General features: G+C 35.8%; 1 protein-coding gene across 16 annotated transcripts in view; it reads left to right on the forward strand.

Moving 5' to 3' along the window:
- MYCBP2 (MYC binding protein 2) overlaps window positions 1-24,328 on the forward strand; it is a 197,799-nt gene extending 173,471 nt beyond the window's left edge. For 15 of the 16 annotated variants that reach the window (XM_086771604.1, XM_086771629.1, XM_086771654.1 and 12 more), the window contains 16 exons: window positions 34-132; window positions 1,124-1,204; window positions 2,845-3,111; window positions 5,980-6,263; window positions 6,570-6,666; window positions 10,164-10,283; window positions 12,005-12,106; window positions 13,781-13,909; window positions 16,408-16,540; window positions 16,809-16,912; window positions 18,017-18,205; window positions 18,706-18,813; window positions 19,566-19,775; window positions 21,919-22,026; window positions 22,232-22,397; window positions 23,501-24,328. In XM_086771604.1, coding sequence (XP_086627730.1) covers window positions 34-132; window positions 1,124-1,204; window positions 2,845-3,111; window positions 5,980-6,263; window positions 6,570-6,666; window positions 10,164-10,283; window positions 12,005-12,106; window positions 13,781-13,909; window positions 16,408-16,540; window positions 16,809-16,912; window positions 18,017-18,205; window positions 18,706-18,813; window positions 19,566-19,775; window positions 21,919-22,026; window positions 22,232-22,397; window positions 23,501-23,616 — 2,313 coding nt within the window. In that variant the 3' untranslated portion in view covers window positions 23,617-24,328. The remainder of the gene's footprint in view (window positions 1-33; window positions 133-1,123; window positions 1,205-2,844; window positions 3,112-5,979; window positions 6,264-6,569; window positions 6,667-10,163; window positions 10,284-12,004; window positions 12,107-13,780; window positions 13,910-16,407; window positions 16,541-16,808; window positions 16,913-18,016; window positions 18,206-18,705; window positions 18,814-19,565; window positions 19,776-21,918; window positions 22,027-22,231; window positions 22,398-23,500) is intronic. The other variant, XM_086771620.1, reaches the window with a different exon arrangement.
- The last annotated feature ends 400 nt before the right edge of the window (window positions 24,329-24,728 follow it).

The raw sequence follows: 24,728 nt of genomic DNA on the forward strand, positions 1-24,728 counted from the left end.
AAGACAGGCTAATTGTCACTGTCTGTCTTCTAGGTATTTGGAAAACTCATCTCTGGAGATGCTGAGCCAACCCCAGAACAAGAAGAAAAAGCACTGTTATCTTCCCCAGAAGGAGAAGAAAAAGTACACAATGTATTTATTTGTATTCTGTCAATAATACTTTGCTGAAAAAATGATCCAGGATGGTTTTCAGTATCTGTCCTATGTCTTATGCTACATAATTTTCAGATGAAAACAGAAGTAAAAGGTCACAATTGCTTGATTTTTTTAATAATTATCATTGATGGTTTTATTAGTAAATTATAATTAGAGTATATGCATTTAGTGGAAACCTTGTAGCAATGGTGGTGCAAATTATGCCTACAATTGCAGGATTGCTTAACACCTGCAATAATAGTCAACCTGAAAGTCCGTCTTGCCTATTATCTTGTGCCTTAAGAGGGGTTCTGCTGGATGTTTAGAGAAAAAGTATCAAGAAACTGCACTGGTATCCTTTTTCCCAGTATATTCTCCTGTCTTCCAGCAAGGATAGTTTAAGCAGTGTTCCTGAAAAAGTCACTTTATCTGAACTGTCACTTTTAATAGCCAAAACTAGACTGTCCTTAACGAAAGTAATTTCATTTTTCAGATGATATATGTGTTTGCTCTACCCAATACCTTGCGGCAATAAGTTCCATGACTGAATTACTCATTTTGTAAAAGTGTATTTTTCTCACCTGCTGTGTGGTAACTTAATTGTGTGTTCCCTGATTCTTTTATTATGAAATATATAAACTGAAAGCTATATTCCGTGCACTGCTTTACAAAGACTTCATGAGTGATTGTATTAAGCTACGTGAAGAGGCTAAATCTCAGATAATTGTACTTCACTTGTTTTGCTTATTGATTATTTTCTTTTATTTCATGCTCAAATTTCCTCTTATAAAGAGAAAGAAAGTAAATACATCTAAGAGGTATTTCTTAACCGTAGTTGAATTGATCTTGCTTATAGATCTTATTTCTCTGTAACAAAAAGCTACCAACTGTTAGAACAAAGTTTATTTATATTGCATGTTAATTGCTACAGTAATTAGGAAATGTTCTCAAAACTCTTGATCTAATATTAAATATGCTTTTTATGAAGGCAACATCAGATGCAGACCTGAAGGAGCATATGGTAGGGATCATATTCAGCCGGAGCAAACTGACAAATTTGCAGAAGCAGGTTTGTTCATTCTGAATTGCTTTGAAGATTAACTGTTTGTGTTGTAATAAATATGTGCACCTCTCCTGTGAACACAGGCTGAGAGAGTTGGGGCTGTTCAGCCTGGAGAAGAGGAGGCTCCAGGGAGACCTTATAGCAGCCTTTCAGTACCTAAAGGGGACCTACAAGAAAGCTAGGGAGGAGCGACGTTTGACAAGGGCGTGTAGTGATAGGACAAGGGGTAATGGCTTTAAACTAAGAGAGGGTAGATTTAGATTAGACCTAAGGAAGAAATTATTTACTGTGAGGGTGCTGAGGCACTGGAACAGGTTGCCCAGAGAAGCTGTGGGTGCCCCATCTGTGGAAACGTTCAAGGCCAGGTTGCTTGGGGCTTTGAGCGACTTGATCTAGTGGAAAGTATCCCTGGCCATGGCAGGGGTTTTGGAATTGGATCATTTTTAAGGTCCTTTTCAACCCAAACCATTCTATGATTTTGTGATTTTCAGTGAATATAGAACCTTTTACTTGACACTTTCAGTTCTTTTGTTCTTTATAATCAAGTTTTGGGTTACATTTTAAATAGTACGTGTGTGCATTTAATATTAAAAATCTGCTGAATTAACACTGAGAAAATCCATTCTAATAGGATTAAATACTCTATCCTATTACATTCAATTTTAAAAGAAAAGTTTTAGAATTGAGTTGTAAATGGTACTTATTCGTGTTTGGTATTAGAATAATAGTAGATCCTCTCAGATTTCTAGGAGAGGTTCAGTGACAGAGTGTAGATCCTTAGTTTTGTGCCATTTCCCCCATTTCTATCATCAAAAAGTATTTGGGTTTGATAAAATTTCATCCTAAAAATGTAATCAGTGCATAGATTCTTAAATTAGTCTTCCCTGCAGTGAGTGAAAGTTTGGCTTTGTGGTTTTTCTCGCTTCCCTTTGTTTTTCTTAATATAAAGCAGTAGTTTGAGTATGCTTTTTCTTTTTCTTTTGAATACTTTTTTTTTTTAATATCCCAACTAAAGCATCTTTTATATTGTTACTACATCAGTCACAAGACAAACATTGCTGTAAAGATTTTCACAGTTATACAAGAGGTATTAGATTAATTTTGAATTTTGTTAGATTAGTTTCATGCAGAATCTACTTTTTTATCACCCATCTTGGCAAACTTTAAAATATCTTAAGAACGCTTTTTAACATGCTATTGGTAAAATTAAAACATGGTTTCTAAAATTTTTTAGCTTCCTAGATAGCAAACTGAATCAAGGGGTCTTTTAATAAGTCCTTTTCTTTTGTGAGTGTTGAGTAAATGTATTTTTGGGGGGATTTTCTGTAATTTTTTTTTTTAATTGCAGGAACTGCAGTTTAGACAATTTAGGAAAAAAAGTTTCAATGAGATTTTCCAGAATGAAGATAAGCAAATCCAGTATTAAATCTAAATCTTAATTCTAAAGAATTTTATCTAATCTTTACTCTAAATTTAAATCTAAATTTTATTCTTCATTTGAATTTATTTTGAAAAGTAATTCAGCACAAGCCAAATTCCACAGGCTTTCTGTTTTAGTCATAGTTGTGAAGGTACATAAAACACTATCGCTTTCACTTTCTAAAAGTTTTTAAGAGTTTCTGTGTATCTGTATTCTGTTTGGATAGGTATGTGCTCATATAGTCCAGGCCATACGAATGGAAGCAACCCGTGTGCGTGAAGAATGGGAGCATGCCATCTCTAGCAAAGAGAACGCCAACTCGCAGCCTAGTGATGAAGATGCTTCTTCTGATGCTTATTGCTTTGAGCTGCTTTCGATGGTTCTGGCATTGAGCGGTTCCAATGTAGGGCGGCAGTATCTGGCTCAGCAGCTGACTCTGCTCCAGGATCTCTTCTCATTACTACACACTGCTTCTCCCAGGGTGCAGAGACAGGTGAGTGTTAACTGTTCCTTGTCTATCTTGGTATTCATAGAAAAAAGTCTTTAGAATTCCATAATTGCGTGCATGATAGTATAATATGTATTAGAATTTACTTTTTTGTGAAATAGTTTTATGTTTTTGCTTCAAAAGTGTCTTCCCAGTCATACTCAGATCATGCCCCACGTAGGGAATAACTGTAAATAAATCATTTTGTTATTGCAATCATGAGGAGAGGGCAAATAAAATTTTACAAACATTTAAAAACAAATTACAGAATATCTTTTTGGAATCAAAGTGTCACGTTTTGGGGTTTTTTTCTCAGGTTTTGAACAAGGTTAAAAGGATAAAGTTTTACATCTTTGAGATATAAATGCTTCTGTACTCCAGCACCTCCACAATTTGACCACATAAAACTATTTGTAGGAAGCACAAACAGTGTTGAAGACAATGAAGGCTATAGTTATGAAATTACCACAAACTCATTTTTGAGTAAGTTTGTAATGCTTTGTTCCCAAGAGGTAGAACTGAAGTGTAAGAACCCAAAATTGCTTAATTAACACTTGTGTCTTCATGAACCTACATCAGCAAACTATTCTGAAATGCCTTTGAGTAATATCACTCTTCACCTTTCTTGTTGTTTTTCTGGGGATTTTGAAGAGGGCAGGATAGAACGCATTCTCAAACCATACAACAAAGGGGTTTACGGTTTGCTTGGCAGGAATTGTTGCTGAAATGAAGTAGGATGCACAAGAGCAATTAGTGTATTAATGGGGTATTTAGATAAGCACACAGCCTTAATTTTGGAGTGATGTTGCAAATGATTCTTCAGTGAATCTGAACTTCACAGTAGCCCAGTTGTTCATGTTTTCAACAGATTCATTGATATCCTGTTACGTAGGTTCAGTTTGTCAGGTATTTCCTTTCTGTCGCAATGACTAAGAATTCTCTTTTTTTAAGGTGAAAGTTCAGTTTCTGAAGTTGGCACTGCCTTGTGACTGGCAGCACTTAAATTGAGACTAGTGTTATGTACTACATTCCAAAAAAGAGACTTCTTGAAGTTCATGTGCTGCATTTGTCTACTTTATAAAGAACAGCATCGTCAAGAATTATAACATATAATTGCAAGCACCAGAGATGCTCCTTTTAAATACCAGAGCTGTTAATATTTCCCATTTCTCAAATGTATGAAGTTTAAAAGCTGGTTTGTTTGTTTATTTATTGCAAATAAGAAATCTGTATAAAAAGCAGTTAAATTTTCAGATATGGAAGGAGACTTAGTGAGGTGACTGCTTGTTTTTTAGTAAGATCTCACGCTACTTCATTGTGGGGAAAGGATGTGAGAAAGCTACATAGTTACCTCCATTTATATGTACTGCATGTGCTCAAAATGTTGGTAAATATTTGCATGGTTTGAGGAGACCATTGTTAATCCTTGCTTTTTTAATATTGTGTTTGACCTCAAGGCACAGTGACAGCTAGAATTATGGGATAACTGATGACTGTCTTGCTAAAACATTGTAAAAGATGAAGCAGAGGCTTCACTGGTTGAAATTAAACCTTGAACAGGTAGAGCATGGTTGAATTATCTGTCAAATGGACAGGACCTAAAAATCCAGTGGGTTTGGGGTATTCCATGTTATGCATATATATATAGTGCCCATATACACTGTATAAGTAAGATGAGAGGTTTTTAATTAGCAGTGTCTGTTACCGATCTGGCATGAGTCCTTAGCACGTGTGTATGCTATGAGCGTAGTAGTGTGGAACCAGACAATTCCTTTTAACTCTTGGTATTCTCAGGTAGAGCTTTAGTATATGCTTCTTTCTGAAGTTGAATGTTGTCTGTCTGAGTATATGTGTATTTATATGCACATAATATAACATAAATGTATAGATATATAAAATATTTGCTTTAGTACAGTTAATGCACTAGCTTGTTGCTAGCTAGTATGCCTTCTCTAGGTGGATTTTTAATTCCTGTTTCAGAAGTTTTTGTCTTATACTCTTTACTTACTTTTTCCAATTTTTTGAACTGTTACAGTGTCACATCTCAGTTTGCCTGGGGGCAGATAGTGTCCTACTTAGTAATCCTGATATATTGCAGATATGCAAAATACTGGGTTTTTTTCTTAAAATGTAAACAGTTCTTCGAGAGAATATTGAAGGCCTGAGAAATTAGATATGAAATGTTAACTCCTTAAGCTTTCACACATCCTGATTTAGACCAAACTTTGCATGATGTAGCCAATTTCAACCCCAATTCCACCACCTAGTAAGGTTGAAGCATATCATTTGAAGACAGCTCCTGCTAGATCCAGAGCATTTGGCACATATTTCCTTTTCCAGAAATTCCGGTTAGAATATCACAAGGAAAACTAAATGCAGGGGAGAAGAGTATCATGACTCTCGGTACCTGGAGGCAAGTACTTCGTTTTCAGAAGTATAAAGTCTCTAACGGTTCTACCACAAAGTTTCTGACATCTAAAGATTATATCTAAAGATATATATCAAAAGATTATACACAAAGTGGGTAACATGTCTGTAATGTACAAGCATATTAGAGTTGTACAAACATCTGTATCACTGTTATCTTAAGTTCAGCACCAGGAAAATTTTTTCATTATATGAAGACAAAGTATTGTTTGAGTGAGATTGGTTCTGGACTCTTTGTCCTTGACTCACTGGGTATATTAGTAAACACTTCAAAACAAGATAAAAACATTACAGAATTTTTTTACAGGTGTGATTTAAGTACAGAAGGCAGATTCAATCCTTCTTACTGAAATAACTTATGAAGAAGAAGAAAGACTTTTATTTTATTTTGTTTGAAAACTCTACCTGTCTTGCTAAGAATTGTGGTGTTCTGATTTTTTTCTTCAGGTAACATCATTGCTAAGACGTGTTTTGCCCGAGGTAACTCCTAGTCGCCTAGCTAGTATTATAGGAGTGAAGTCTCTTCCACCAGCAGATATAAGTGATATCATTCACTCAACAGAAAAAGGAGATTGGAATAAACTAGGTATCTTAGACATGTTTTTGGGATGCATTGCCAAAGCTCTTACTGTACAGCTAAAAGCCAAAGGAACAACTATAACAGGGACGGCTGGCACTACTGCAGGCAAAGGAGTTACTACAGTCACACTTCCAATGATCTTCAATTCCAGGTTTGTTGAAAAATAAGTATATATTCTCAAGCCAAAGGCATAAAATAATTACATTATTTGAAGTCACTTATGTTGTCTTTTATAATACTTGTTTTCTAAATGGAAAACAATTGTATAATGCTTTGACAGTATGAGTCATGTTATTATTGAGTTTGATTTCAAGAACAAAAAACAACACAAAAACAAACCTGAAAACCTGCAACCTACCACATGCTGAATATGTGCACTATTTCTTGGTGGTGGATTTTGACGAATAGTAACTAATTATTTGGATTAAGTTCACATATTGCTGTATGTCCTTTGCAGCTACATTCGGCGAGGTGAAAGCCATTGGTGGATGAAGGGTTCAACACCTACACAGATTTCAGAGATCATTATTAAACTCATCAAAGACATGGCAGCAGTAAGTTTCTATCCTTTAAATGTGTGGAGGCTATTCAAACATTTCTGATAATGAAGAGTACATTTTTTCGTTACTTTCCATTACAGTTAGTATTGGGTTGAGCTGTTAAATGTGAGCAGGTCTCAAGAAGAAAAAAGTGTAGCCTTCTGGGTAAAGTCTAGGCCTAGGAGCAGTAGGAACTGAACTCTGATTCTGCGAAATAGGCTTTGAAATAAGTCACTTGTACCAGAAATTTAAGTAGTAAGCAATAATTCTGGGTCATTTTACACATTATTAACTTAGAAGCCCTTTAAATCTTGAGCACTCAGAACTCCAATTGAAAAGTAAAAAGCATCTTACTCTATGGAGTAAGAAAAAAATTGTTTTTTTCCCATAACTGTACATAGATTTTTATATGTGGAATTTCTGGTTAAGACTGCATGTTAAGATTGACGTATTTCCATCTTACTGAAATCTACATCTGTAGTTGTTTATTACTTAAATCATCTGGGCTGAAATTTTCCATAGTTGTATCTGCTTCACACAAGTTTTTTGGCAGAAGAATTTGATGAAAAGTGACTCAGCTATTTCCCAGAAACTATATTGGTTTTATATATATTTAGAGGAGAGGAATTTAGTTGAGAGATTTTTTGTTTTCCTTAATTCTGTCCCTATTTCGGTGAGATGCTCTAAATGACTCAGATTTTCCTCTCTGATTACCCTTTCAAAGCTGTTTCAGTATATTCAGCTTTGGAGTCCTATTTTCTGAAGCATTCGCTGTGCTTAGATTTAAGGAGATTCCATCTCAGAGTTGCTTAAGCTGGATGGGAATTCTCTGCAATTGCTACTGTTGATTTTGACCGCAAGATTTCAGAATATCACAGTTCATCTTTTGTTAAGAGTTACAATTAAAGTGTGTATCATCCTTCAGCAGTGCTGGTCCATGCATAAAATGATCCCTTAGTCTCTGCTTCCATTGTTCCAATGACTGGAAAGGGGAGGGGAAAGGTCTGTTGTAGGTACCACTGTGATTCCACATAATGGATTTTTGTTTCTGCTTACTTTATCCACATTTTAGGAAACTGCATATAAAAAATATGACCAAAAAAAAATAGCAGTTGCAAAGACAAGTACTCAGAAGATAGTAAATGCTAGGATTAACATGGTGCCCGCTGTAGATATATGCCCATATAGAATCATAGAATTGTTTAGATTGGAAAAGACCTTTAAGATCATCAAGTCCAACCATTAACCCAGCACTGCCAAGTCCACCAATAAACCATGTTCCTAAGCAGCACATCTACTGGTCTTCTAAATGTCTCCAGAGATGATGACTCCACCACCTACCTGGGCAGTCTGTTCCAACACTTGATAACCCTTTCAGTGAAGGAATTTTTCCTAATATCCAATCTAAACCTCTGCTGGTGCAATTTAAGGCCATTTCCTCTTGTCGTATCACTTGTTACTTGGGAGAAGAGACCAACACCCACCTCAGTACAACCTCCTTTCAGGTAGTTGTAGAGAGTGATGAGGTCTCCCCTGAGCCTCCTTTTCTCCCAGTTCCCTAAGCTGTTTCTCATAAGACTTGTGCTCTAGACCCTTCACCAGCTTTATTGCTCTTCTGTGGACATGCTCAGACACTCCACTTATTTCACTGTGTAAGGCGCAACGTATATTGCGAATGGATTGGGGAGGGAGAGAGTAATTTGTTCAGTTTTGTTTTTTTTTTTTTTTATTATTTTAAGGGTTGTTGCCAGTATCATTTGTAGCCAATGTTGGTAGGTATGCTTTGGGTAAGTAGGAAAACATCAGGGAAATAGTGGATTCTCTTCTGCAGCATTTTTAAATAGTACTAGGCAAATCTTTCCAAGCAAACTCCATGGTCCTTGTTTTATGAGATCCTGCCTCTCATGATGATGGGAGAGCCTGTCCCTTAATGAACAGCTGATTAAAACTAAGCTGAACAGAGACCTTTGCCAGGAATAAAACAAAAATAGTAGAAAGAGAAAATGCTGGCTGACTGGAATCAGATGCTTGTATTTTTGTCTACGCAGCTTCTCTGGCCATTCAAGACCTTCACTCGTGAAACTGTTGCATTTGCTAATACCTGGTTCTCCAAAACCATTGCAGCAGTAGTAGGAAAGTTTTTAAAGCTCTGGAGTTAGATATGGCAACTCATATACGTATCCAGAGTATGCTAGGCTCCATCTCCCACATAGCGGATAGTTTTCCAGTAGTGCTGGCTCTTCAGTATACTGGTGTGGGTCTTAAATTCTCTTGTTTAAGCCACTGTACTTGGAATGAATATGTAACTATTTATTAGAAAAAGAAAAAAGGGATCAAGTCAGTCAGATAAATTGTAGTCCTCTCAGATGTGGATATAAATCCCTCTTTCAGTAAATTCTGAATTTCTTACTTAAACTGTACTAGCTCTTAAAGGAATGATTAGGACTGAGTTTACTCTGAAGTAGTCAGTAGCCGAACAATAAGGACCCTCCTCTCCTCTTGTATGAAGAAGAGATCAACTTTATTTCTTTTCATTCTAGGTGAGGGAGAGCTGACAGAGGCCATTCAAGGATGGGAGTAATAACATTTCTTGCTTATGTTTTGTAAGGGACCTCTGTAGTTTAGGCATGCTCAGAACTTATTTAGGGGTTCAGCCCTGTTACCCAAAAGAGTATGGAGGAATAGAGAGGTCCTAGTTTAAAAAAAAACTTTCTTTGAGGCTTTTTAGAGCTGCTAATTGTCAGTAGGGTGACATCAGTCTTACTAGCCACTTTGTAAAGAGTTACAAATGTGATTCCTTTCACTTAACCTTTTCAACATTTGCAGCATGTAGGTACCTACATCTGAGTTAGTCACTGTATCTTCCTTTTTAGAGTGCAGTGAGTCTCAATTGTTTCTGTTACCTTTAGCATGAGGTTTAGAAATTTAGACTTTCTATGAAGAATTTAAGGATTCAGCAGTCTGAATCAGAAACTTTAGAGTATCAGTCAGCCATATGCTCAAAATCTTTAAGGTTGGTTTGCAAGTAGGCTATAGTTCTAATGTTTCCAGTGTACTCTTCTTTATTTCTTCCAAATACTGTGGAGAGTATTCAGGAAGGCCGAGCTAGGTTAGTGAAGCTGATTTCACTAAGAACCCTCTGTAATCTATGCATTGTTCACAGTCACTTACTTCTGCTCCAGCTCTGCATCTTCCTTTCTCAGGAAGGAGAGAATAGGCATTAGGAATATGCCCTTTCATTCTTCAAATCATATGCCCTATACCTATTCCAAGTTAGCCACTCCAGTAGTTGCTCAGAGACTAGCTCAGTCAGCCACCTGAGTATTTGAGGACTATTTTTTACCAGATCTGTCTGATTTGAAAACAACTGATTTGTCAAGTCATCCCTTACTTACTCTTTTTCTATTCTAGCTTGAGATCCTAACCTGATGTTGCTCATAGCAGCTCTAATTACAGTTTTATTTGTTCTTAATATTAAAAAAGTTGTAATAATTGAGTTTCCTCTTTAACAGGGTCATCTGTCAGAAGCTTGGTCCCGCGTGACAAAGAATGCTATTGCTGAAACCATCATAGCTCTGACCAAAATGGAAGAAGAATACAGATCACCAGTGAGGTGCATTGCAACAACCAGAGTAAGAACTTTACTAAACTTAACATTGGTTCGTTGTAAATGTGCAGTAGGAGCCCATCCAAAGGCCTTCCTGTATTTTAGAAAAAACTTCCTTATACAAGTTGTTTCAGGAAACAATGTGTACAGTACACAGTTTATATTCTCCAAACATAACTTTGTGCATAATGGGCAAGTATCCTAACTAAGGCAATCACTAATAAGTTACTAATAAGTTTGTCCTAATGAAAGTCTTGCTTTCTCCGTGTCACAGCAGATTGAGTTTTGTTCTTTGTGGCAGAAATCCACCAGTAAAAACTGAATTTTGATTAAATATGTATCTTGGGTACCTCCCAAGTAATGAAGAATAAGTGTTATGCTTATGCACTTGAGGTTTTGTCCTTGAGGTAATTCTGCTTTAAGTTTGTGATACTTGCCTTTTACTAAATTTGAGATCATCTGTGTGGAAAATTGCACAGTATGTATCAGCTGTCTTTTTCCAGCTCTCAGCACGATTATTTTAAGTGGGTCATCAGCTGCCACATCTCAAGGCTATTGTGAAAACACTCAGTAACAAACATTCTTAGGACAACTCAGCTAAGCTTCATCTGTGTTTTAGTCTCAAAATTAAAAATCATTTGCTGAGGCCTTTGTTATTTACCTGGAGTAGTTTGTTTTGGTTTTTTTTCTTTGTCTTTGTCTTTACTTCTTCCAAGACTCTTTTATAGAAACTTGGACTAACTTAACTTATTACTTGAAATACCATGAAAAGCATACTTGTAAATCATGACATTCCTGCCATCCTAGGGAATATAGATTTCGGCTGCTCAAGCATAATAATGCATTTGACACTCATGTTGGTTTCCATCTGAAAAGGCTGTGGCAGTTGTCCTTTTCATCCCCTTACACATATATTCTCTGCTTTTTGCAAGACACGGTCTCAGAGTACCACCAGCTCCTGCTGTCACTGTGTTAGTTTAATCAGGTCTCAGAGGAGCCCTGAACGTCAGCCTACCTCTCCTTGTGAATGAACTTAGTTCTGTCATGGAGGTGTGCATTTTTGGGGAGAGTCTAGTAGAGTTTTCCATTAGAGCCATTTTGTTCAAATTAAACCTTTGATCAAAAACTATTGCAAAATGCAACTGTCATTTTGAGTTTGGGTTGCAGGCCTACCAACAAATGATCCTCATGTAGCTTATCTCTTTAGGATTTCACTGTAGTTAATGGAAAGGAGGAGAAAAGAGCTTCCTCTGAAGAACAGCTATCTCATAACCCTTTTCTAGGTAATCTCAAATGTCCTGTGCAGTGAGGAGAGAACATAGGGCAATCAACCTCACTGAGCTAAGGTTTTGTTGGTTTGGGTTTTTTAATTAGTCTGTGTCCTTGAATTTCTTCTTGTCCCCCAAAGCCTGCAATATTTGGGAGTGATACGCAAATCTGTATTTGCCATAGTTCTCTATAATATACTCTGTGGATAGTTCTTCGCTGTTTCTCGCTTGTGTGCTAACTACTGTATTTATGACCATAAAGAAACAAAGTAATTCCCAAAAGTTCAGTAAGTTTTATTGTGCGCTTGACTTCTTTTGGAAAAGAGAAATGCACTGTATGGGCAGGCTTCAGCTAACAAGGATAGTTTGCAGGTAACAGTGACATTCTTGTCTGCCAGAGTTTATATTTTTAATATTTGGGGCTTTTTTCCTTCTTCAGTATTTCTAAAACATTTAATTCTACCTTGCTTTTCAATAGCTGTGGCTGGCCTTGGCATCCCTCTGTGTACTTGATCAGGATCATGTTGATAGACTATCCTCAGGAAGATGGATGGGAAAGGATGGACAACAGAAACAGATGGTGAGACTGAAAAATCATACTTTTTGTGGTTATTTTGATTTATTCAGTAGTCAAAGAATTTAGAATAATGATAGGGAAAGGCAGACTTGGCGTAATCTTACTCCTCCCTGTTGTCGCCAATGGAGATTGTACGTACGTGTTTGAAGTATTTGTGTTCTAGACAAGCACTACTCAGAAAACAAAAATTCCAACTTAAAACAGTAAGGTAGCAATTCTTCTGGTGTTCAAGATGGAGCAAGGCCTTCCTAACACATGTAGGATGGATTTTTCAGAGTAGATTGACTCAGTTAAACGACAACCTCTATCAGAGCTTTGCTCTTTCTATCTGGATCTCTGTCACATAATAAAGTCAGTTATTTTGTGTTCCTCAATAACTGCTTCTCTGTAATTTAGCTTCCTCTTCCCCATCTCAGTAGAGAGTGATTATCCAAAAGAGAAACAAACTTTTTCTAACGGAATTTAGTAAAGCTATTACTTACCCAGAGGATTTACAAATTTAATATGCAATATGATGGATTAATCAAGTTTCTGTCTATATTTTTCAGTATCGCAAAAGCTTATGATTTTTAAATACAAATCTGGAGAGAGAGAAATACTGAAACTGGTGTCTTTATAACTGGGTTAGAATGGTCCCTGTGAGATGCAAGGGAATATTGTGCCTTCCTGCTAGCAACTGAGAATGCTTAGTGCAAAGAAGCTTCCAGAGCAGTTTAGTGTAGGCAGAGAGAGAATACAGGAGAGACAGAGCCACAGCAGCAGCAAGGACTAAAACTCTGCTGAGAGAAGGAAGCAGACACAAAGGTTTCTAAGGTGATTAAGAAAGTCAAGGGACTTCTGTAGAGCTTTGGAAATGTCATAATAGTAGCCAAGACATCATCAAGCAGGGATATGAGCTCCTGAATCCAGCCTGAAATTCCCCAGTCCTGTTATATACCAGGATAATAAAATTTTGAGGTGAACTGTCCCCCCCACCAGGACTGCTGTTGAAAGGATTCTAAGTTGCATGAGCAATACCATGGAAACAGTGTGTTCTGGGAGTACCGTGGAAACTTACTCTCTGACATATGCATATGCATAATCAAAGTCAGTAATTGAACTCTATTTGTACAGGTATTTTGAACTGCAAAACAGAACTGTGTTGATTTTTTTTTTTAAATGTGTCAGTACAGCAACTTCATTTTACAGTGTTTTTTGAAGTTTGTTACTCTGACTGTATTCTCTCTGAGTTATAGATGACCTACAGCTTTGATTACTGTATCAAAGTAAGTAAGGGTAAATACCAAGCATATTGACTGACCTGAGTACTCATATCTCTGAACTTTTCTGTTAACATTCCCATATCCCATTGTTACCACATAAATCTTTCCTCAGACTAATTGAAAATGATGTCTCAACTATATTGTTGAAAAATTGATTTTTGCTGCATCACACAAAACATAACTTGAAGAATGTCAGAAGAACCAATATAATAAATTGGGCTCATTTGTGTCCAGGAGTAATTGTTTAGATAGTAATTATTCTAAAGATACAATTAATAGTCTAAACAAGCTCTTTAATCCCCCCTTATTAATTTGGAGGAGATGACTAGGGGATGACTCTAAAAAGAAATGCTGAAAGGAAATGAGTGATTTAATAAATAAATATTTATATAATATTTTTTCTTAACTTTTTCAGCCAATGTGTGATAACCATGATGATGGTGAAACTGCTGCAATCATTTTATGTAATGTCTGTGGGAATTTGTGTACAGATTGTGACCGATTCCTTCATCTCCATCGGCGAACAAAAACTCATCAGAGACAGGTGGAGTATACATGACATCATGCTGCATGCACTGCATACATTGTGTACATTTCCCCAATTAATATATAAGCAAAAGGCAGTAGCAATAACCAAATCTGAAAAAGCATTTTCTTTTGTTTGAGATGGGTTAAATGCATTTCCATTTAATTATTTTAAATTGTTTTTAGTTAACCTTCTTTATCCGTTATCTTTAGAAGAAGATTGGAAAATCATGTAGCAGTCCCTAGTTCTTATGCTACGCCACCCTACTTCTTTCTTGTTCTAACATTGCTTAGGAACATTTTCTAGGAAAATGTAGGAACTGTATAGATTTTCCTAAGTACACGTTAGTTCTTGTATTGTAAATTTTATTTCCTTTACTACTTCATCATATAAGTCAGTGCTTGCCAACCCCTTCATTTTTAATGTATATATGTTTTTAATATCCAAGAAGACCAATCGTCAGCAAATATTCCTGCTGGTTCCTCTATGTCCGTCTTCTCTTACTTTTCAGTATTCCTCCAGCTCTCACTGTCTTTTCACAGAGCAATATGTTGTCATATCCATAAGCTTGAAAATTTCCTGATATATTTTGGTTTTGATTTTAGAATTGAAATGTCTTTCCTCTGATTTACCTAGATGAGTTTTTAGAAATTGCTTTTTACTCTGCTAATCAGTGTTCTTTTGTGTTATTCTCTTACCCTTTTCATCTCTAAACCTAAAACTACGTTATCCTTGGAATATTTCTTTTTCTCATTAAAATTGATGTTGAAGATGCCTTTCAGAAGTAATCTGAAACTACTAAACATTCCCTCTTGACGCTGTTTTTCTTTGTGGCTTCTGTGGTATTTTATTTTCCCCTTTGACTACCTGTGTTTGTACAAAGGCTAAAATAATAAACATCATTAATAAAGTTAAATCAATGAAAATCATTCCTCTAGCCCTTCTCATAGAGTGCATCTACATTCACTTTTTAGTTAGGATCAGGAACAAACGGGCTTTTGAAGCAGATCTCCTTATTTCTGTACCATGCTTTGATTTGTGTTGTAGAGCAGCCTTGGAGTGCATGAACTGGATCCCTTTCAGGTGAAACTAAAAACAACAACAAAAAAAAAGATGCAGGGACACACTCCTGGTCATTCAGTAAAAGGGATCAGCTAGTTTACACATGATGTGATCTTCAGATCACTGGCACTGTTTCACTCTACAAATCTCCTTCTCTCTGCCTCAGCATTTGCAGCATAACCTCAGCCTGGAAGTTCCTTCTGGATCTGTTACCTTCTATTTCTTAGCCAGAATCTTTGCAATCCACTTTGAAATTTTCCTGTTTTGTCATCCCAAGATGATGATTTTATATGTCTACTCTTCTGTCATGGCACAGCAGAGTCTAGTCTCATTTATTTTTCTGATTTCTCCTATATAGCCTGTTCAGATTACAGTTGATAAAAAGTAAGTTCTTATCTCATAGCAGTCCTGACATCTCTCCTTTAATCTGTCCAAAATAGCTACTTACCAGATTTTCCTATTTACTTCTGGAAGCATGTTTAAACTTTTACTCTTTATTCATCACCTTTGTCTCTCATGTTAATCCCCTCAATTTAAATTTTAAATTCTGTCATATTCCCTGTCTCATGTCTTCTGTTAGCTTGCTGGTTTTTATCCAACTTCTGTCATACATACCTCTTCAATGTATTTTCTCTCCCTCCAAGAAAGGACAGTCTGTAAGTTACTACAACCTGCTTATGTGAATCCTTTGTGACGTAATTAGGGTTGTTTTGTTTTTGTTATTTTTTTCCTGAATCTAGTAAGAATTAAAACAAAGTTTAAACTTACTGTAAACATCCATAGCCAGGAAAATTCTTAACTTTTATTGCATTTTAGGTAAAATGAATGAAAATACACAGAACTGCCTTCAAAACTTAGGAAAGGAGAAAAAGAAGAGATTGTATAAAGTCCACTAAGGATCTTTCACAGTTTTTTAATTCTGCAAAAATTTTGTATTTTTGTCACTGTAGCCAAAAGTATCCACTGTGTATTTATGTGAAAGTAAAATTATTAATATTACACACATAATTATTATTATATAGTACATACTATTAAGACCATAATTACCAATGTTGCTTTGATAAACTACTAGCATGGTTATATGAAGATATTTCTAATGTTATCTTGTGCTTTTAATATACTGTGGCCTGCTGAATGAGTTGAATAGTAGTTATGAAGTCCAAGCTCTGTATTTTTTATATTAGAAAAAATGCTGTGCAGCGCTCTTAGCATTGCTGCAGTACTGTTTCCCAGACATGATAGCTGAAGCCTTCATTTTATATATTTTTACTTTGGAAAACACAAAGCCTCTATCTATCCATTCTGCAGTAGTACAAATTATGGAAAGCATTAAACAAAAATAGCTTGCAGTAGACAAATGGCAAAATCGATAAAACTTCTGATAAAAATCCAAAGAGACAGTGACAAAAATAACATAGAGGTGCTATTTATTATCTTTTTGGTTAACCTGACAGGTATTCAAAGAAGAAGAAGAAGCTATCAAAGTTGATCTCCACGAGGGCTGTGGTAGGACCAAACTTTTCTGGCTGATGGCATTAGCAGATTCTAAAACTATGAAGGCTATGGTGGAGTTCAGAGAACAGACAGGTAAAACACAACTGTTACTACTTGCTCTTTATCCTGATTACTTTTACCTTTTACATGAGTATTTGTCAAAGAAAGTACAGTTGGGGTTTTCACCTGCTTTAGGGCAATGCTTTTAATAGTTTGTTAATAAAAATAAAATAGTTTATATAAGAACTGCTGGTTTTCTGGTTGTTTTCTGTGATTATTGTTTAGGTGTCTGTTGTTAGGATATCAGTCCCTTATGTTTCATTACAACAATTTTCATTTTTATTTACTTTTGTGGACCTAGGCAAACCGACCACCAGCAGTTCTGAAGCATGCCGCTTCTGTGGTTGTAGGAGTGGAACGGAATTATCAGCAGTGGGAAGCGTTTGTTCTGATACAGATTGCCAGGTGTGTGTATTAACAAATATCAGTCATGATTAATTACTTAAATAGAAGGGCATGCAGGATCAAATTGATTCGACATTTTGAGTAAACTTTGTTCATCCCTGTGGTCCATTTTAAATCAGACCTGTCATGAAAAGGTTTCAATATCGAATATTACATTGTAACTCAAATACTTCTGAGTTTGTAAATGCTTAGTTTAATTGCAGGCTACAAACACCACTAGTCAACCAAAATACTGAGTAGTTTCATTATTATCTTCAAAAGTATCTCAAGTTTTCACAATAGTGTTCCAATTATAAAGTAAAATATACTCTGTCAACATGAAGTCTAGCGTACTGGAAAGCTTGATAAAAGTCATTTGCTTAATAACGACTGCATGATGTGAGCACAGACATTTAAGACTTGGCCAGGTTTGTCAACTGCCCATGTGTCCTGAGTGTTCTCGTGCCCTAGAGTACAGGTACAATTGTCAGAGGGCCAAATCCTAACTGATTTCTTAGCCCACCTGTATATTTCTGTTTGTGTAGCAAATTTGTAGTCTCTTTGTCTCTCTCAGCCTATTGAACATATTATATTATTATTATATTATTCTTATATTAATTCAGTTCAATTCATTGTTGGCTTCGGAGCAAATTTTACAAGTTTTTCTACTTAGTACAGATAGGAAAAAGTTCTTTATGCTGGTTAATGATCAGCTCATAATGTTTTCTTAAGAGTGGGTTACCTCATACCTTTCCTGAAGGACCTGAGTCTGCAGACACCTTAAAGGCTATTAATAAAGGGCAAGCAATGTTTATGCAGGAGGCACTTCATGTACAGAGTACACATGGAGGATTAAAGACTATTTCTCTTAATATAAAAATTTAAAAATTATGGTTTCATTATGCCATTGCAACTCGAGAGTAACATCAGTAATGAAGGTATCAGTTTTACTTTAAGGACACAAAAAGTGCAGTTTTTCCCAAGTACCTGCTGTAGCAGTAGACAACATCCATCATGATTCTCTCATCTTAGTTTATTGGACGAGCCAGCAATCCTGCAAAAAGCAACACAATATCAAACGGTTCAGTGGAGGGGAAAAAAAGATTAATTATTTACTTTTAATAGGAGTATGCTAAAATTGCCTGCAGCAAGACACACCCCTGCGGTCATCCATGTGGAGGCGTTAAGAACGAAGAGCACTGTTTGCCATGCTTGCATGGCTGCGATAAGAACGCTACAACTCTTAAACAAGATGCTGATGACATGTGCATGATCTGCTTCACTGAAGCACTTTCAGCAGCACCAGCTATCCAGGTTTATCTTTTTTTCTCTCTTTTTAAGAGAATAATTATATGGTTGTAATATTAAGTGTGGAAGAAGTTAAAATATGGAGTCATTCAAATTATACTCTTAAATTCAAAATAGACACTGTAACTGTACGTAAGTTACTTAAAATGCTTTCTTTTTGTCTGGCATTACTGATATTTCAAGAAAGCAGATTGTATTGATTTAGTTTGCTGTGTTGACTTTATTTAAAATATATGATACTTTATAAATGAGAAAAACAACTGAGGTAATTAATGGATATGCTTCATATATATTCCATATATCCACTGGTGGTTTTGGAGTGGAAAGGTTATGATTTTAATGACAGTTGTCTATTCTTTCCTTTTTTAAAGAAGAAAATAGGAGTCTTCTAGGATTTTAAATAAATTTTTGAATTTATATATGTTGTCACTTAAAAGTAAATAACTGCTTCTGTTTTAGTGGTTAACATAACTCCAGTATTCACTTAAATGTATTCTTTTCTAAAGCTGGACTGCAGCCATGTTTTCCATTTGCAATGCTGTCAACGAGTACTAGAAAACAGATGGCTTGGGCCAAGGATAACTTTTGGGTTTATGTCCTGTCCTATTTGCAAGGTAAATGAGCTGTGTGTTTACTGCCTAGGTCAAACCAGTTACCTAATACGGTCTTTGTTTTGGTTTTTTGTGGTTTTTTAAATTGTGTATTGCTGGTTACAATATAAATTAGGCATACGTCACTTGTTTCCTTAATTTCTCATGTCTCTAAAGAAAGGGTATCATCGATGCATCTTTCTTACCTTCCCCTACTGTTCCCTGAAGTAAGCGTCATCTTAAAAGCATAACACAGACTTCATCTTAATGCTGCTTTATTCTTAGCACCCTCAGCTTGTAAATTCCAAATATCTGGTGACAGCTTGAGGGGGAAGAAGTAATCTTAACGCACGTTACCTGAAGCAGGAAACTTGGCTTCTCTATTTTTTTCACTTCTTTTAAAGCTGCTTTGTTTTTCAGTATGAGGACAGAGCTCAAGAATATACGTACTTAGTGCAGCTTTTCACTAAAAATTCCTCCTGTATTCTGTAAAATCATAATGGCTATAAGCAAAAGCATGTGATAGCTGCTGGGAATGAGAGCACCTTAAAACCCTAGGAATATGAAATTTGTGAATGGTCAGCCATCTCTGCATGATGTGTTTCTCCCTTCATGCTGTATTTTGGTAATTTATATCAGCCATTTTTTGAAATGTTCATTGCCTGAGCTGTTAGGCTTTTATGACATCCATTACGCTATTTGTGTTGACCATAATACAAGTTATCACAGCTGTTGTAATAAAGATGCAAGATATTTTAATCAGTTTTTTATTTCAGAACAAAATCAATCATTCAGTATTAAAGGATTTGCTTGATCCAATCAAAGAACTCTATGAAGATGTAAGGAGAAAAGCGCTAATGAGATTGGAGTATGAAGGGTTGCACAAGAGTGAGGCCATCACAACGCCAGGTGTTAGATTTTATAATGACCCAGCTGGCTATGCTATGAACAGATACGCTTATTATGTTTGCTACAAGTGCAAAAAGGTATGACAATTAGTACTTTCTCAAATTAAATGTTATAGTTTCAAAAGTAATTTCTTAAAGAATGGAACCTATATTTAATATATAGTGTGTAGAGTAGGAAAGCAGGAAAATAAATGGTTGTTAAATTGTAATTTTAAGAAGTGTTGAGCAAATTAGGTGTACATAGTGTCTTGTCTTGTAAAGCTCAAGACCGTGTACAGTGCAGTTCAGAAACCAGAAGCATATTGAGCTGCTAGCCTTCTTAGAAGAATGTGCCTTTGTCCCACTTCCAACTCATACTTTACGTGAATGTTGAAATAGTATAACCATAGATTTCATTCTGACTCTTTGATATGGAGAGTTCTGTGCTAAGATTCCACCTAAACATACTTTTACCCAAGTTGGAGTTGATTGAAACTGCAGTAAACTGACTTTGGAGCAGAAAAATCACCAGTACTACAAGCTTGTTGGTGTGATTTTTTCCCCAGTGATAGTCTCGAAAGGCAGGAAGAGTCTTCTCTAATTTTGATTCATGATAGTGCAGTTGTTCAGCATGGGCATAAGGGAACTGCCATCCTTAATCAATTACGCCTAAGTTCACATCTTAGCATCTTGAGTGCCTTTGGAGTGCAGCAACTATGGCAGCGACGGCCCGATGTGTTAGAAGAATGAAAAAGAAGAAAGAGGCAATGTGTGGTCTAGCCTGCTGGACTTCAGCTCATGTATGTACAGTATGCTTCAAGAAGAGAAGATGAAATTTATCCAGAAGACAAAAAGCATATACAAATAGCCCCTGATTTCCCCACCAGCAGAGAAGAGACAAACATTCATTATCTATGGTTAGAGGTTATGGTTAGAGAAATTTTGGGTAATCACTGAACCCCTCCCATTGCTTCTTTCATCTGAAGCTAATTTTAGTGCCCGTCTTGATCACATCTTTTTCCTTTTCCCTTAGCAATGAATGGAATGAGACAATTTCATGTTAAAATTTTCAAGGGAAACCTCAATAATTTTTATGTTCAATGCACATGTTTTACATTAAGTGCACAATTTGGAAATAAGAGGAGAAAGGATTCAGTTCCTTTCCACATGCTAGAGAAGAGCAATAATGAATCCCTCTAAGTCATTACTACACAGTTACTCAGTTTACTTTTGTTCCTGCCTCCCACAGTTAACCAGTTTTCACTCACCCTTCAGCAACTTGCCTAGTGCCTTTTTTGCCTCCCTTATAAAAATACTTTTTATTATCTTACTTTCTCCTTTTTTATTCCTGTCCCTGTTTTTCATTACACTTGCTTTCCAGTACTTAATACTGCATTATTTCAGTGTCTTTATTTCTCTCTTTTTTCCTTCCCTAGTATCTCATTATTCCCTTTCATACTGCATTCATATGTTTGAACAGCAACATTTAGCTATCTAATTTCTAACTTCTTTCCTTCCTCCAGCACCTTTTCACCCCAAACTACTACCTAATTCCCTGACATACATTCCTTAGAACTTTCCCTTTCGTTTTAGTCTGCAGAGTTTGAGGAAAAGTGGGCTGCTTAAATTTTTCTTTCCTCACAGTTGCCATGAGACCATTTTCCCTGTCCCTTTACAATCACTGCAAAAATTGCAGAGACCAAGAATTTTGTGCATTGGCTAGTTAGTTAATAAGATGGTACCACAAAGGATGGAAGGAAGTTACTTGTTGCCTCATCTCATCACTCTGTGTGAAACACTAGTATATGAGGAAATTCATCAGAGTTGGCAGTCTTGTTGCATTTTTGTGGCCAGTATGTCCTGGTAGAATAAGATGAGAAAATAAAATTAATTTGTAGAAAATAGCAAAATTCTAATTAAAAGGGATGTCACATGTAGTAAACATCCCTCCTGGCAGAATGCTGCCATCAGCCTCTGTCCTGACTTTCTTAGATGCAGTTCGTAGAGCATCCAGATTTCAAAAGCCTTACACTCACTTGCACAGACCAGAGTACATTGCAAATTTTTTTTTGGTCTTGTTTATCTTGAGATTGAGAGACATTGTCTCAGTGCCTCAAAAACATGTAACTAGAGTCAGAGTGGAGACTCCTGTAATGGCTGTTATCCATCATTTTCCCCTTACAATTTGATTTTGTTAAAATAATAGTTATTAATGTCCAATCATTTCTATATAAAATTTAAGGCATACTTTGGTGGCGAAGCTCGTTGTGATGCTGAGGCTGGACAAGGAGATGACTATGACCCAAGAGAGCTTATTTGTGGTGCATGCTCTGATGTTTCAAGGGCTCAGGTAAGTAAAGAACTTGTATTCACTTTTTTATTTCATTCTGAAGCCCTGAGTACCTGAGCTGTACAGTAATCCCCAGTCATTTGTAAATGTGTGTATTGTATAATATTGTATAATAGTAATATATATTACAGAATGTGGAAATGTGTTGTTTGGATTGTTACACCGTGGCTACTTTGTTTATCGACATCTGTTTCTTTCTGTTTAGATGTGTCCCAAACACGGTACAGATTTCCTAGAGTACAAATGCCGCTACTGCTGTTCAGTTGCTGTTTTTTTCTGTTTTGGGACAACACATTTTTGCAATGCTTGCCATGATGATTTCCAAAGAATGACAAGCATCCCTAAAGAAGAACTCCCACACTGTCCTGCAGGTAGTATTTTGATAAAGCAAAATTACCACACTGAATTCTGAGATTAGTAATCAGTTCTAATGGATATTCTTAACTTTTTTTGCTGATGATTTTTAGGAAAACCACAAGGTCGGTCATTCAAATTTTAAATTCAGTATTTTGAATAATATTAGAACAGGTTTGTTCTATGCATGCTTTTGATTTTTTTTCTTTTCTGGCAATAATACAGGCAATGTCATCACATCGATCCTTTAAACATTAGATACTTTGATAAAGAAATACATTTCAATTTACCGGCACCAATTCAGACTCCAGATGTGTAATGATGTGTTAAAATTATATTGAAAAAAAAACACATTACTGTTAAATGATGCAGCTGTAGGTACCTGTTGTGTGCAAACTGTTGCCCCAATGTGCCTTAGTTTCTAACTTCATGTGCCATTGATTTTATCTCAATAAATCATATTATTTACCTTGCTGTTGAAAATAAAAGTGAGATCTTTTTGATTAAGGTATTTACATGGAAAAGTAAACAAAAAAATATGATCCCTAGTATAAACGTAGAAATATTGTTTACTGCAGAGTGTAACCCTTGTTCATGTTTATCGATTTTGCTTTTAGGTGGTGCTAATTTCTTCCACAGTATTAATGAGATGAAACTTATTTCAGTGATTCTTCCTATAATCTTTTTGCATTTTTATTTTCAATTTGGTTTATTTTAAATTTCATGGCAGTTTGATTTTTTTTTTTCCCCATCAAATAATAATTCAATATTTGACATAACTATTTTAAGGAGCTAACAGTTTTTTATCATCTTTTGTCAGATCTAATTGACATTTTTTTTTCTCTTGGCCTATGAAGCCTTTAGACTTCTTGCTTGAACTTGACCGTGTGAAAGCATTTTTCTCTCTGCTGTTTCTTAAGCCTTCATTTTTGATTCCTTATAAGTTCATATTCTATATATTCATATATTCTTTATAAACTCATATTATATTACATTTATTTAGCATGTTTTTTGAGGAAACGTAATATATATTTATTTACATCGAGTCTGCAAGCATTAATCTTTTCTTTTCTTTTCTTTTTTCTCCCCTTTCCCCACCCCCTCCTTAAATTCACTGTAGGTCCCAAAGGTAAACAACTTGAAGGAACAGAGTGTCCACTTCATGTTGTTCATCCACCCACTGGTGAAGAATTTGCTCTGGGTTGTGGGGTTTGCAGAAATGCTCACACTTTTTAGACTAGCATTTTTCTTCTACCAGAGCAAAACAGGTGCCCTCATCCCTCAAGTGTCCTGAAAATAAAAGTCCAGCTGGGATGAGGATGGGACCATTTCATAACCCAGGTAAAAGGAACAATTTACAGTGCAAGAAGGATGCCAAATACCATGTACATAATTCTTGCTGTGAGATATTGACATTTTTTGAACCGAGACATCAAAACTTGTGAGGTGTTTGCATGTGGCCATTACAGTCATCGGCTAGGAAACATTGGACATTTACAAATAAATAATTGCTATTAAAGGGTCTGTGTGTCTGTGGACTATGAATGATGCTGGCTTTCAGGAGAAAGAAAAAAATATTGATTATTGTATACTGACTTTTTGTAATCTTGTACAATTGTAACGCATCACAAGTGGGGATGGGAAAGAGGAATATTCTGGTTTATTTCCTAGACTGTTAAAAAAAAAAAAAAACCCAAACAAAAAACAAATTGTGTTAGGAAGGCATAAATGTAACAAGTATCACATTGTATATAAAGGTATCAATGTTTGTCCTGTATAAGAATTATTAAATTACAACAGCAGTTTCATTTAAACTTCTGGGTTATGTTTGAGCCTGAAATTTTAATGAAGTGCAATACTGAGTGTGCCTCATATCTTGCAGCTGTAAACATAATGGAATGTACATGTCAATAAAGCCACTGTACATTTTTATACAGTGAAAGTCTAATGAATGTGTAAGCCTCTGTTTTTGGAAATGGTGGGGTTTTTCTGTTTTGTTTTGTTTTTAAATGAGAGGGTGTCTTATAACTTCAGCAAGTTCTTTTAAAAAGTAGGTAACTTTATTAGCTAAACGGCTGGTTATGGAAGTACTTAAGATATGAAAAATTCTGCTGAAATCTTCTTTTAAAGAAAAGCTGGATAAATGTACTAGCATTCATATGAAGTATTGTATTTCTATTTCAGTTTCTGACAATGTTTTTAAAAAACAACAGAAGATTTCGTTTTAAATTATTTTTATCAGTTATTAAGAATCTTCAGCTCATATCACCCCCACCTTTAGGACAAATAGTCTTTTGCCATGAATCCCATTTAATAGATTCCCAAGTCTTCTGCTCCTCTATAGTGAA

The sequence above is a fragment of the Chlamydotis macqueenii genome, chromosome 1, assembly GCF_036417535.1.
Source record: "Chlamydotis macqueenii isolate bChlMac1 chromosome 1, bChlMac1.mat, whole genome shotgun sequence".
NCBI lineage: Eukaryota > Metazoa > Chordata > Aves > Otidiformes > Otididae > Chlamydotis > Chlamydotis macqueenii.